At 40.6% G+C, this 12,254-nt stretch overlaps 2 protein-coding genes across 5 annotated transcripts in view; one reads left to right on the plus strand and one right to left on the minus strand.

Annotated features, from left to right (window-relative positions):
• Positions 1-1,321: 1,321 nt before the first annotated feature.
• On the minus strand, positions 1,322-11,689 carry RWDD2B (RWD domain containing 2B). Of its 3 annotated transcripts, XM_059392226.1 has the most exons (7): positions 10,995-11,081; positions 6,959-7,135; positions 5,966-6,279; positions 3,356-3,582; positions 3,194-3,261; positions 2,718-3,080; positions 1,322-2,113 (listed from the first exon to the last, which is right to left on the minus strand). In XM_059392226.1, the coding sequence occupies exons 4-7, from the start codon at positions 3,560-3,562 to the stop codon at positions 1,879-1,881; spliced, it is 873 nt and encodes a 290-aa protein (XP_059248209.1). In that variant the 5' UTR covers positions 3,563-3,582; positions 5,966-6,279; positions 6,959-7,135; positions 10,995-11,081; the 3' UTR covers positions 1,322-1,878. The 3 variants fall into 3 exon arrangements, with proteins under 3 accessions (XP_059248209.1, XP_059248210.1, XP_059248211.1); XM_059392227.1 differs by lacking the exons at positions 5,966-6,279; positions 10,995-11,081 and adding an exon at positions 11,601-11,689; XM_059392228.1 differs by lacking the exon at positions 5,966-6,279.
• A 215-nt stretch (positions 11,690-11,904) lies between these two features.
• The window catches only part of USP16 (ubiquitin specific peptidase 16), a 30,009-nt gene continuing 29,659 nt past the window's right edge, over positions 11,905-12,254 (plus strand). Inside the window, exon 1 of one of the 2 annotated variants that reach the window (XM_059392224.1) lies at positions 11,905-11,995. In XM_059392224.1, the coding sequence (XP_059248207.1) occupies positions 11,992-11,995 (4 nt within the window). In that variant the 5' untranslated portion in view covers positions 11,905-11,991. The remainder of the gene's footprint in view (positions 11,996-12,254) is intronic. The other variant, XM_059392215.1, reaches the window with a different exon arrangement.

Here is a 12,254-nt window from a genome sequence, read left to right on the forward strand (position 1 = left end):
GAGATCACAGTCTCCATTAGTTTGCAACTGTCTTAATGATTTACCAAAAAAAAAAAAAAAAGCAATCTCCAGAAGCCTATCGACTCAATTTTCTGGAGTCCTAACATCAACCTCCTCTCCATAGGACAGAAAAATCTTATATAATGAGTCACTCCTCACAACCCCAGTGCCGGTCTTTCTGCCCAGGAGTCCTGTCTCTGTGTTTTAATAAAGCCACCATTTTGTACAAAGTTGTCTTAAGAAAACTGTCTTGACCATGGGCTCCGAACTCTACCACTCCAAACCACATCATTCTGGCAGCCAACGTGGGGCTGAAACTTCTCATCTAGACTCTTAATTGCAGTGCAAACTTGGTGAGTAATTTTGCCTTTACTTTCATTTGAACCCTCATTTCAACTTGTCTTTTCATGTGTCCAAGTGGATGAGTTTTAAGTTCTGCTTTGGTGCTCAGCAGAGTCTGCTTCTGTTTCTCCCTCTGCCCCTCCCTCTGCTCATATACTTTCTCTCGTGCTCTCTCTCTCAAAAAAAAAAAAAAAAAAGTTTGTACAGGAATTACTTTTACAAATAAAAGTGGACATATGGCCAATGTTTCCTGCCCACACTCTTGTTTTCTAATAATCCTTTTAACATTTTTTTTTTTAAAGATCTTATTTATTTATTTGACAGACAGAGATCACAAGTAGGCAGAGAAGCAGGCAGAAAGAGAGGAGGAAGCAGGCTCCCTGCTGAGCAGAGAGTCTGATTTGGGGCTCAATCCCAGGACCCTGGGATCATGACCTGAGCCGAAGGCAGAGGCTTTAGCCCACTGAACCACTCAGGTACCCCTAATCCTTTTAACTTTTAACCATAGTCTGATTTGGGACTAATAGCTTGTTTTCAGAATTTATCATTATTTCTTTGTAGATGATTCCTGTTCAAGATATGTATCAAATTAAGACACTGACAGATTGTCATTGTGGAATAAATGTACATGCAATCAGATTGGTCAATTTTACCCAATAGGAATGTTTATATATCAAATACGTAATCGTATCAAATATGTAATCATTCTTAATAATCTCAAAAAGCTATGTGTCCTAACATTTAACTACAGTTTTTTTTTTTAAATATTATATTTATTTGCAAGAGTGAGAGAGAGGGAGGAGAGAGCACGTGCTGGGGAGTAGGAAGGGGCAGAGGCAAAGGAAGAGGCAGACTCCCCACTGAGGAGGGAGCCCAATGTGGGGCCTGACCCCAGGACCCTGGGGTCATGACCTGATCTGAAGGCAGATGATTAACCAACTGAGCCACCCAGGAACCCTTAACCACAATTTCTTGTAGCTTTTTTTTTTTTTTTTTTTTTTAAGATTTATTTATTTGAGAGAAAGGAAATCCCAAGCAGATTCGCTTCAGAGCTCAGAGCCCAACTCTGACCCAATCCTACCACTATGAAACCACGACCTGAGCCACAACCAAGGGTTGGATGCTTAACCAACTGAGCCACTCAGGCATTCAGGTACCCCTCTTACAGCTTTTATTGTCTTTTTCAAAGTATATAGTACAGGCAGGACCATCTAACTTGCTCTTCTCTCTTTTGATATCTTTTACTTAAATCCATTTTTATTTTTAGAATTTATTTATTTAGTAAAGATTTTATTTATTCGTTTGAGAGAGAGATTGAAAAAGAGCACACAAGCAGGGGGAGGGGCAGAGAGAAGCAGGCTTCCTGCTGAGTGGCATGCCAGATCCCAGAAACTGGAGATCATGGCCTGAGTCAAAGTCAGATGCTTAACCGACTCAGCCACCTGGATGCCCCAAATTACTTCTTCTTTCAAGAAAGACTGGGGCAAAAAATCAAAAGGCCAACAGTGACAAAAACTTTCACTATTCCTCTGCCAGTCATTGTCCTTCCACACCAAAGAACATCTGGAAAACATCCGCGCATCCTTTGGTGTTTAAAAACTGATACAGCTGACCAAAGTCCATGTGGTTTCCTCTGGCTCCATTAACACTGAACACTTTTTCTTCAAAACTTGAAAATTTTCTTTGTCTTTCTATTTTGTCATTTGTACCATCAAAAGGAATGTCTTCTCGATGGCGAATTAAAATTCTCTTCCAGTTTAATTTTCTGAGTCTGAAAAGAAATTTTCAAAGTAGTCACACTGAAAATATGTTCTGTCTTCTAGAGCATTGAGAATAGAAGTTATAAAACAGACTTAGCAATGCCTTTTCCCAGAAGTAAAGATATTTACTTTTATGTCAAATTAATTTTAATCAAATATGATGCTGGTCAGGATCCTATCCCTAAACTTATTCATTGCTACTGCCTCAAATCAGCATTTTACAAATGTGAAAACTGCTTTATCTCAAACTCCCAAAGGGACTTCTTAGAAACTCATTTAGGATGTCAGTACAGAAATGAGAAGATGAGAAACCCCTTTGTTTCACAAGGTATGCACAGCTTATCACATCACTAAGAATCCAATCCATGGAAATGAAGGGGATCGTAACATCTTGGACAAGGGCCCAAATAAACAGCTATTTACAGGACATCTCCTGTGTGCACCATGTCAGGGAAGGGGGTGATGCTGATCATATGTGAATTCTATTTTATCCATCGACTTGAGACTGAATCCCCCATAAGGTACAACACGAGGGACATACTAATTGCCAAATCTCTAGTATCTTGTTTACTAATAAAATTATTGACACAGCATACAACATTTGTGAAAGCAAACCTTGACCAGAATTCTTCACAGGCACTTTGTGGACCTTCCACACAAACAACACCAGGTTTCCCAGGCATGCTAAATCCTGATAGGGAAAGCTCCTTTGCCCACTCTAGAATATTCTTTCTTTTACACTTGTTGTAGATATGATGGCTATAGATCCACAGTCTTGTGAAAATCAGATCAACTGGATGGAATGTGCTTCCTGGAGCAGGGGAAGGCATGGAGTCTCTGCTCATATAGCCAGAAGCATGTTCTCTAACCCACTCTGTGGCATTCAATATACAGACATCTCCAAGACAATTCTTTTGCAGGTATGCAGTCAGATCTGCGTTCAGCTGAGTCTGCTGGGATCTACTTAGTGATACTGATCTGATGGAAGAGATAAGGAATAAAAAATGAAGTCAATTTTCTCAGAACAAACAGCCTTGCTTTTATTCTCAGGTTAATTTTAACGTCGATGTTGGCCAATTTCTGTCACATACCTGACAGTAATTTCAGGCAGAACTTCGGGGTATTGAAAGGGAAGAATACAGGCCAGAGAAAACATCACCTGATTAAAAAAAAGAGAGAGAGAAGAAGAAAATGCCCTACGTGGTGTTTTAAGTCGACAGGCTTTCAGTTCTCCAAAAAGCAAAGTGAATTACCGTTGTTTCCTCAGATACATCCAGTTTCACATTGATAGTAAAGTAAACTTTCGAAGATCGTCCCTCAGTCGTCCTCTTTTCAATACAATCTTTCAGTTCCGCTAAAGCCAGCTGGTCATTCACTATGAGCTCGTTCTCACCAGGGAACATACTGGCTAGCAGGTCTAACTCAGAGAGCTGAGCCTCTGCCTGTTCAATCTCAATCATTTTTGGATATCCGTAAATTTCTAAGGAGGTAAGCATAAGAGAGATAATTTGCAAATAGAACCTAGGGAGAACTCAATAGATCAATATAGGTCTTTATTGAAAGTGGGTTTGATTTCTTCATAAAATGTGAAACTTAAATGAGTGTTAATATACTAAGGATCCAAACTATGGATCATAAAGTGAAAGTCATAAAACTATAATATTAACCAGGCATCAAATTCCTCTGTATCTGGATAGTTGACCTGGAATCTTGAGCTATCACAATGAACAATTTCACTGAGGTAAACTAATTATATAGTCAAAAGCCATATCAGTGATATAGCCAGGAGAGAGGCTATGACTGGTTACTTTGAAAACCTAGAATGAACAGAATAAGTAAGAGAATTTTGTGGATGGCTAATATTTTTCTCTTAATGTTAGTGTTTATTTGTTTTTAAAAAGCAGAAGAATGTGAAGAAGAGAAAATATGCTAACAATCTCACAGCTCAAGTAACCTGTGTTGTATTAAAAGTACTAGGTTATAAAATCCAAGTGGTAGAAGGTTAAAAAATGAAGATATCGGGGCCCCTGGGTGGCTCAGTGGGCTAAAGCCTCTGTCTTCGGCTCAGGTCGTGATCCCAGGGTCCTGGGATGGAGCCCCGCATCGGGCTCTCTGCTCAGCAGGGAGCCTGCTTCCCCCCACCCTCTGCCTACTTGTCATCTTTATCTGTCAAATAAATAAATAAAATCTTTAAAAGAAAATGAAGATATAGTTTCAGCTGGTGATCTCTTCCCCTACTTTCCTAAGCTTCCCATCCAAGTTGAAGAGTTTAGGTATTACAGTAATGTAAAATATTTTAGGCATTATACACATGCATAAATGGAAAATATATGGTGGTATAGTGTTTATGTATATGTCAAGAGTGAGATATATAATCAAAATGTATCTGCAGAGATCATATAAACATATCTTTTTTCCCTACTTCTTCCCTTCCAAATATATATCAAAGAACTATTCATTGTCAGTACATAGTGATTTATCTCATTCTTTCTAGTGGTTGACTGTCATACTGAATCATGTCAATAGGTCATAATTTACTGCATTCTTTGCCTACTGATGGGCACCTGGGTTATTTACACACATTTGATATTATAAACATTTATTTAATAGACGTTCTTAATAAAAGCTCGCTGAAATTTTTTAAAGATAGGTTTTTTTAAAGTTTTTAAAGTTTTATTTACTTTTTTTAAAAAAAAGATTTTATTTATTTATTTGACAAGTAGGCAGAGGGTGGGGGGAAGCAGGCTCCCTGCTGAGCAGAGAGCTTGATGCAGGGCTCGATCCTAGGACCCTGAGATCATGACCTGAGTTGAAGGCAGAGGCTTAACCCACTAAGCCACCCAGGCACCCCTATGATACATGTTTTAAAATCTTTGTCGGGGGCACCTGGCTGGCTCAGTAAGAGCATGCAATTCCTGATCACAGGGTCACGAGTTCAAGCCCCACATTGGCTGTAGTGATTACTTTAAAAAAATAAAATAAAATAAAATCTTTTGTCAGATAATCCTGCCATCTCTGTCATCCTGGCATTGGCATCTATTTTATTGTCTTTTTCATTTAGTTTGAGACTTTCTTTCTTTTTGGTATGATGATGATTTTTTTTTTTTTTTTTTTTTAAAGATTTTATTTATTTATCAGAGGGGGGGGGAGAGCGAGCGAGCACAGGCAGACAGAATGGCAGGCAGAGGCCGAGAGAGAAGCAGGCTCCTCGGAGCTAGGAGCCCGATGTGGGACTTGATCCCAGGACGCTGGGATCACGACCTGAGCTGAAGGCAGCTGTCCAACCAACTGAGCCACCCAGGCGTCCCTGATGATGATTTTTTAAATTTATTTAATCTGGACATTTTAGGTATTATAAGACTCTGAAAAATATTCAAATCTTCCATTTTAGCATACTTCTTCTGAAACCCTGCTTCAGAAGGGAGAAAAAGGGGAGCTTCTGCCTTGGAGGGGTGGAAGTGCCTCCTTATTGTTACGCATGTGGCCTCCACTAACAGTACATTGATGCGTCACTTTGTTAATGTTAGGTGTTGGTGAAAGTTGGACTCCCCACTAGACTTCTTGGACATCACTCCAGAAGGGTGAAGGTGGGATGTCTTGTTACTGCTGCATCAGAGGGGAAATACGGGCTCCCCAAGTGGTCTGACATGGATCTGACATGGGTTTGACACTAAACCCTGGTAAGGTCCTCATTCTCACCCAGCAGAGAGGAAAGTCCTAGATCCCTAATCACATTTTTTTTATATACCATCCTGACAAGGAGTGGGCACTGAAGTGGTTATTACAGCTCAGAGAAAGTGGAATCTAGGTGCACTTTGCTGGTGTGGTAGGGAAGAGGCCCCAGTGTTTTCTTTGGTATTTACCCGATGTAGCACGTTTATTATTTAAGTGATTTCCATCTTGCTCAGCTGCACATTTCTTGGTACTTTAGCTAGAGAGAGCAGGGTTTTTTTTTTTTTAAGGCTTTTCAATTTGTTTGGTCTGTACCCTTGATATTTCTTGGTTGCTGCTTCTTTAATCAAGTCTCAGGTATTTGAGGCAAAAAAGAATAACCAAGGATGTCACCATTGTGTCCTTCCTTGGCTCCCAAGGTCCACTGGTTTTTCTGCTTTCCTCTTCACTTTTCAGAGTCTTTTGTGTTTGTTTTATAGTGTCCAGGATCCTTAGTTGTACTTAGCTGGAAAATCAGGAAAAATACATCTACTCTGTTCCAAAAGTGGAAGTCCCTCCTACACAATATTTTTAACTTACTAAATTAGTATGCATGTGCAAACACACACATACACACACATATACAAACAAAGATGGTTAACATCTAATAATTGTTATAGAAGAAAAACTTGGTATAAGGAAAGCTGATCTAATTCTGTGAAACTGATCTAAGGAAAAAATCAGACAGTATATAAAAAAGGTGTTTATAAGGATGTTCATTGCTTATTATCTACAATAAAAAAATCAGACATGATCTAAACATTCAACAATAGATGAGTTAAATAAATATGTATCTAAACAGAATATTATGAGATCATTAAAAAGTACATATTAACATGGATATTCATGATACAATAGTTACCTTAAAAAAGTAGATTGTAAAAGAATATAAATAGGTATGATCATATTATTCATTGTTATATCATTATACACACTTGAAAAAAGTCAGAAAGGGAATTCACCAAATTAGTTTGTTAAATGTGGGTAGAAGGAAGAAAGGAAGGACTGACTAATTTATACGCTTCTTTATTGTTTGAAGTTTTAGGATTACTATAGAGTGTTTCTGAAATCAGGAAAAAAGGAGTTACACATCTGAAAAGAAAAACAGAGCTCAGTCCCATTGCTCCAAAGGAAACATATCTTACCTTCTCAGAGAGAATTTACTCTGTGGAATCAAACACTATTATCTTGGTTAATGGCGTCTTCATAGAATTCCTTCTCATCTTTGGGCAAATGTTTATTGAGTAAATACTGTATATAGAGCTTCAAGCTTCATTCCTTTGCGGAGCTTCCTAATTAGTTTGAGGATCAGGATTTATTACCTAGTAAGATATAGAACAATGCAGATAAAAAAGGCTAAATGTGTTAAATGGCTAGTGTTAAATGACTAGTATAGGCAGTATTGTGGGGATTAAGAGGAGTACATGTCAATGAAATGGGCTATCAGGAAAGAGTTAAGGAAGGAGACAGGATCTGAGTTGGATCTTTCTCCAAAAAAATTTTTTTTAAAGTTTTATTTAAGTAATCTCTACACCCAATGTGGGTCTCAAACTCATGACCCTAAGATCAACAGTTACATGCTTTCCCAATTGAGCCAGCCAGGTGACCCTGAGTTGAGCCCTAAATATAGGCTAAGACTTAGACAAGTGGAGAAGGAAGCATAGTGGGGACAGAAGAAAGGTCTGTAAGGCAGGAAAGCACCTGAAAAATAGTGTAGACCTGAACCTGTCCCTTCCTCACAATCCTGACTACAAAGGCCTAATTCAGGGGCTCATTATTTGGACCATTTTCTTTTCTGCTAGTTACTTATTTGTCCCCTAAACACATTCTTGGTCCTTCTTTTCCTTGCTCTAGACTCTAAAAAACTGACCTCTGCAGCCTATACCACCCCACTCTTTTTTCTTGTGGTTAGTTTCAGCTAATGCTCTGGCAGGAAAGGAGAGGATGGGAGGAGAAAGAAGCCAGGGTATTTCTTCACTACATCTTTCCTGTTTTGGTGGGATTCTGACAATGGTCGTGACTCCTAAAAACCATAGCTTTTGTGGGCCGCCCTTCTTCCTCAGCTCCAGCAAATCTTCCAGGCCTAGGGGCAATAATGCACCTCTGTCAACAGTCCCTTCATTATGCAATCTCTTCAAAATTTCAGAGTTGAGTGCATATCTATTTCCTTCTAGAACCGTGACTCCTCTTACCTGGACATTGCCTCCATCAACTCATGCTCCATATTGTCATTACACATATTGTATGCAGTGTCTAAAAGAGGTCTATAAAGACATGCAAGAGGGCACCAACTATTTATTAGGAATATGTTCTCATAATCCGTGATTGGGTAAGAATGTTGCAGTCTGAAAGGAGTTTGGGTGTGTTAGGTTTCCCTTAGTTGAAGGCAAACTAGCTGAAGACCCTGGCACAGCTACTTAGTGGAGTGAATTTATCCCAGTTCATGATCTGGCTGCTAGTTTCACAGATTGGTAGCCCAAAATGCCAACATATTTAGAGTGGACCCAGTTCACAAAGGCTGCCTTGGATGATTCATTATCAAGCCTTCTGAGAACATGTCTTCCCTTTATTACATCTTCTTTACTCCATCCAAATACAGTTGGATCATTTCTTTAATATTAGAAAATGGTATTTGGTCAACAATTTAGCAAGTTCACTGTATGGTAGTTTTAAAGAATAACAATTCTACTTAAATGGAAATGTATGTTAGTCACAAGTGACAGATCAATAACTGTATTAGGTCCTATCAAGAACACATTAAGGAGATGGGATCAGGAGGGAGGCAAACCATAAGAGACTCTTAATTTCACAAAACAAACTGAGAGTTGCTGGGGGGAGGGGGTCAGGAGAAGGTGGTGGGGTTATGGACATTGGGGAGAGTATGTGCTATGGTGAGTGCTGTGAAATGTGTAAACCTGGCGATTCACAGACCTGTACCCCTGGGGAAAAAAATACATTAGATGTATATAAAAAATTAAAAAATTAATTTAAAAATAATTTTTAAAAAAGAACACATTAAGGACTATGAGAATGACTAAATGTGGTGGGGGTGTTGAGTTCATTACAATTAACTGGATAAGCAATCAGGAAAATAGGAAGCACTCTTACATGCATTGGCTGTCTCCACAGACCAGAGTATAAATCAATGCCAACACACCATTCCTAATCCCAGTGCTTTTTCAACTGAAGTCATTAAAACATTGTTTATCAAGGCATCAGTGCCATGCTGGGGAAAAAAAAATTACACAGAGCACTTGTGTGCTCAAATAAGTTCTTGAATGCTGAATGACACAAAGTTTAACAGGTTTCTTCAGGGTAACAGCTGGCCATCCCATTGTCCTGACTAGTATTTATCTTAAACAAAAATAACCCCATCTGGACAGTAAATTATATGGGCACACTTTTAGCATGTGGCTTCTCAAAGTCTTTATTGTTACATACCGATAGGGACTGTGAATTTCTAGGAAGTTTTAGTATGCTGAGTATCCCAAACCTATTTGACCCCAGATTTCTTCCCCCCAACTGAAGATTAGCTCTCTTCTACACAGAACAGATCAGGAATCCCTGCTTTGTCATCTAGTCATCCTAAGATAAATAGTTTAAATATTACCAATGCTACCCATCATCTCTGAGTTTTTTTAAAAAAACTGCTAGAGCTGCAAACACTTCTCCCTTCCTTAAACACAATGTTTTCTTTACTAACCAGTCACTTCATGTAATTTTATATCCTATTTTCATTTGACATCCTTAACATATATTTGCTCTGTTATTAAAAAGAAAATTCGGGGTGCCTGGGTGGCTCAGTTGGTTAAGCAACTGCCTTTGGCTCAGGTCATGATCCCAGAGTTCTGGAATGAAGTTCCACATTGGGCTACCAGCTCCACAGGGAGTCTGCTTCCTCCTCTGACCTTCTCCCCTCTCATGCTCTCTCTTTCTCTCAAATAAATAAATGAAATCTTTAAAAAAAAATCCATGTAAGTATTCAAAATCCCTGAACTCATTGGAGTTCCATGAATATCTTTTCTAGTCTTTTATTTTTATTTTTTTAAAGATTTTATTTATTTACTTGAGAGAGAGACAGTGAGAGAGAGCATGAATGAGGAGAAGGTCAGAGAGAGAAGCAGACTCCCCATGGAGCTGGGAGTCCGATGCGGGACTCGATCCTGGGACTCCAGGATCATGACCTGAGCCGAAGGCAGTCGTCCAACCAACTGAGCCACCCAGGCGTCCTCTTTTCTAGTCTTTTAAAGTTGAGGTTAGTTATTAGAGGTTATTAGATGGCGAGATGGTTATTAGAGAAAGTGAATTTATTTTGTATTTTTATCCTAGTGGTTTAAGTATGTACTCTGCTACTTAGACTGCCAACATGCACTTAACAACTGTGTGACCTTAGGCAGGTGGCTTAATTTCTCTGTGCCTCAGTCTCCCCATCTTTAAAATGGGGAGGATAGGGTCGCTGTGAGGACTAAATGATGGTGTGTGGAAGATGCTTTAAACAGTGCTTGGCAACAGAGTACTGTAAAAGTGGTTGCTGTTCTTATATTCATCCACAAATATGTCTTGAGCACCTATTGTGTATCAAGCATTGTCCTTCACACTAAGACTCTAACAATGATCAAAAATCATAAAAAAAAAAATCTCAAAAATCACACACATAAAATGCCTTTTCCAAGCAAGAAGAACAGCAAGTTCAAAGGCCTTGTGGCAGGGAAGTGCTAGACCAGGTGCTGGAGCCGACTAAGCATGGGGCAAAATTTTAGGAGGCAAGGTTAGAGAGGAAATGTGGGGCAGTTTAAGTTAGGACTCAGAGAGCACGGCCAGGCTTTGGATTTTATTCTGTCCGATATGGAAGACCACCGCAGTGGTCTTACTTACCAGTAAGTTTCATCCAGAGACTTGACTTACTTATGAGACCAGTAAGTCTCATCCAGAGAATGAATCCAAGGCATTAAGAGACTGGAAGGATGGGTTTGGCATTTAGGTAGGGAAGATGGTGGACACCTGAAGCCTGATTTTAGAAATACTACGTAATGAAGTGTTATTAAGACATCTATCTCCTCAATAGAGATGTTCAGTAGACAGATGGATGTACAATTATGCAATTTATGAGGTATATGGCTGGAGATGTAATTTTGGGAGTAACCAACATATATTTAAAGGCATGTTTGTTTTGTCACTTACTGAGTGAGTGAAGCTGGGAGAAAGTCCCACTGAATTTGGAGGTCTGGAAGATGAAACAGTGCCAGCAAACAAGTCTGGGGCCAAGCAACCTGGATGCGAACAACTGCGGGAACGATGCTACAGGTGTATCATTTACTTGTCCAACTTTTTTCCTAGATAAGATTTCAATGCAAAAACCAAACCAAAACAAAAACCCCGGAAGAGAATCTTCGGACTCAAGATTTCAGGGTAAGCTGTACGAATGCAGAATGGAAACTGAGTTTCCTAAGTGGAATCATTCTTTTCTCCTCGCAGATTCTTACTTGACAGAGCACAGCGGCTTCAGGCGGCACAAGCCCTGACACTGTGCAAGTCGCAGACCACTGCCGGAACCTTACGCACCGGCGCCGTCGCCCCTAACAACTGACTGGGGCGGGGGGTGGTGGTGAGCGCGCGAAGGGAAGGTCCCGACTGCGGGCGGGGTCAGGAGCAGCCGGAGCCGGCTCTATCCAATGAGCAGTGTAGCGCGTGGGGCCGCGACGTCGCCGAGCTCCCGGAGGGGGCCACGGGCCTGGACCAGGCGGGAAATCCTCGGTTCGGCTGGGCAGCGGTAGGCTGAAGACTCACCTGGGCCATGGACCCCCTCAGTGCGAAACCCTGGATTTTCTGGCTGCACGGACAGCTCAGGTCTCATCCAGCGGGAGCCTGGATGAGCGTTCCTCTGCTAGGCAATCCGAAGCCTACGCGGCCCAAGGGAAGTGAGACAACGTCCTCTTGGCTTGGCGCATGCGCACGCGGGGCCCTATGCCCCGGAAGCCCATTGGTCCCGGCTGTTTGGTCCTGGCCGGTGCTCGGCGGCCGGAATTCCCGGCGATGCTATGTGCCTCTCAGTCGCAGACTTCAAATTCCACTCTATTGGCATTTCTCAGCTGCTGCCACTGCCATGGAGAAGTATCAGACGGCACTGGTTCCCGGGTCAAGGAATGGTCCATTAAAGTAACGCTCCTCAAATACAAACATGGGTAGGAATCGTTCGGTTTTATGTAGCATGGGATTAAGTTATGTAAGAGTGGGGTTCCCTATTCTGCGTTTCTGCTATCTTCCCACACGACAGGGATTCTTCTGGCCCCTAAATAGCAAGGCGTTAGGGAGAGGTGAGCCTGGATGGTGGTGGTGGTGACTTTAGGAAATACTGTGTCATTGCATAGAAATATGTCTCTGATAATAAAAGGACAGTTTGAAGGCGAATCCACCATGAAAGTAATTTAGATTTTTTTTCTT

The sequence above is a fragment of the Mustela nigripes genome, chromosome 2 (genome assembly GCF_022355385.1).
Source record: "Mustela nigripes isolate SB6536 chromosome 2, MUSNIG.SB6536, whole genome shotgun sequence".
In the NCBI taxonomy this organism is placed as follows: Eukaryota; Metazoa; Chordata; class Mammalia; order Carnivora; family Mustelidae; genus Mustela; species Mustela nigripes.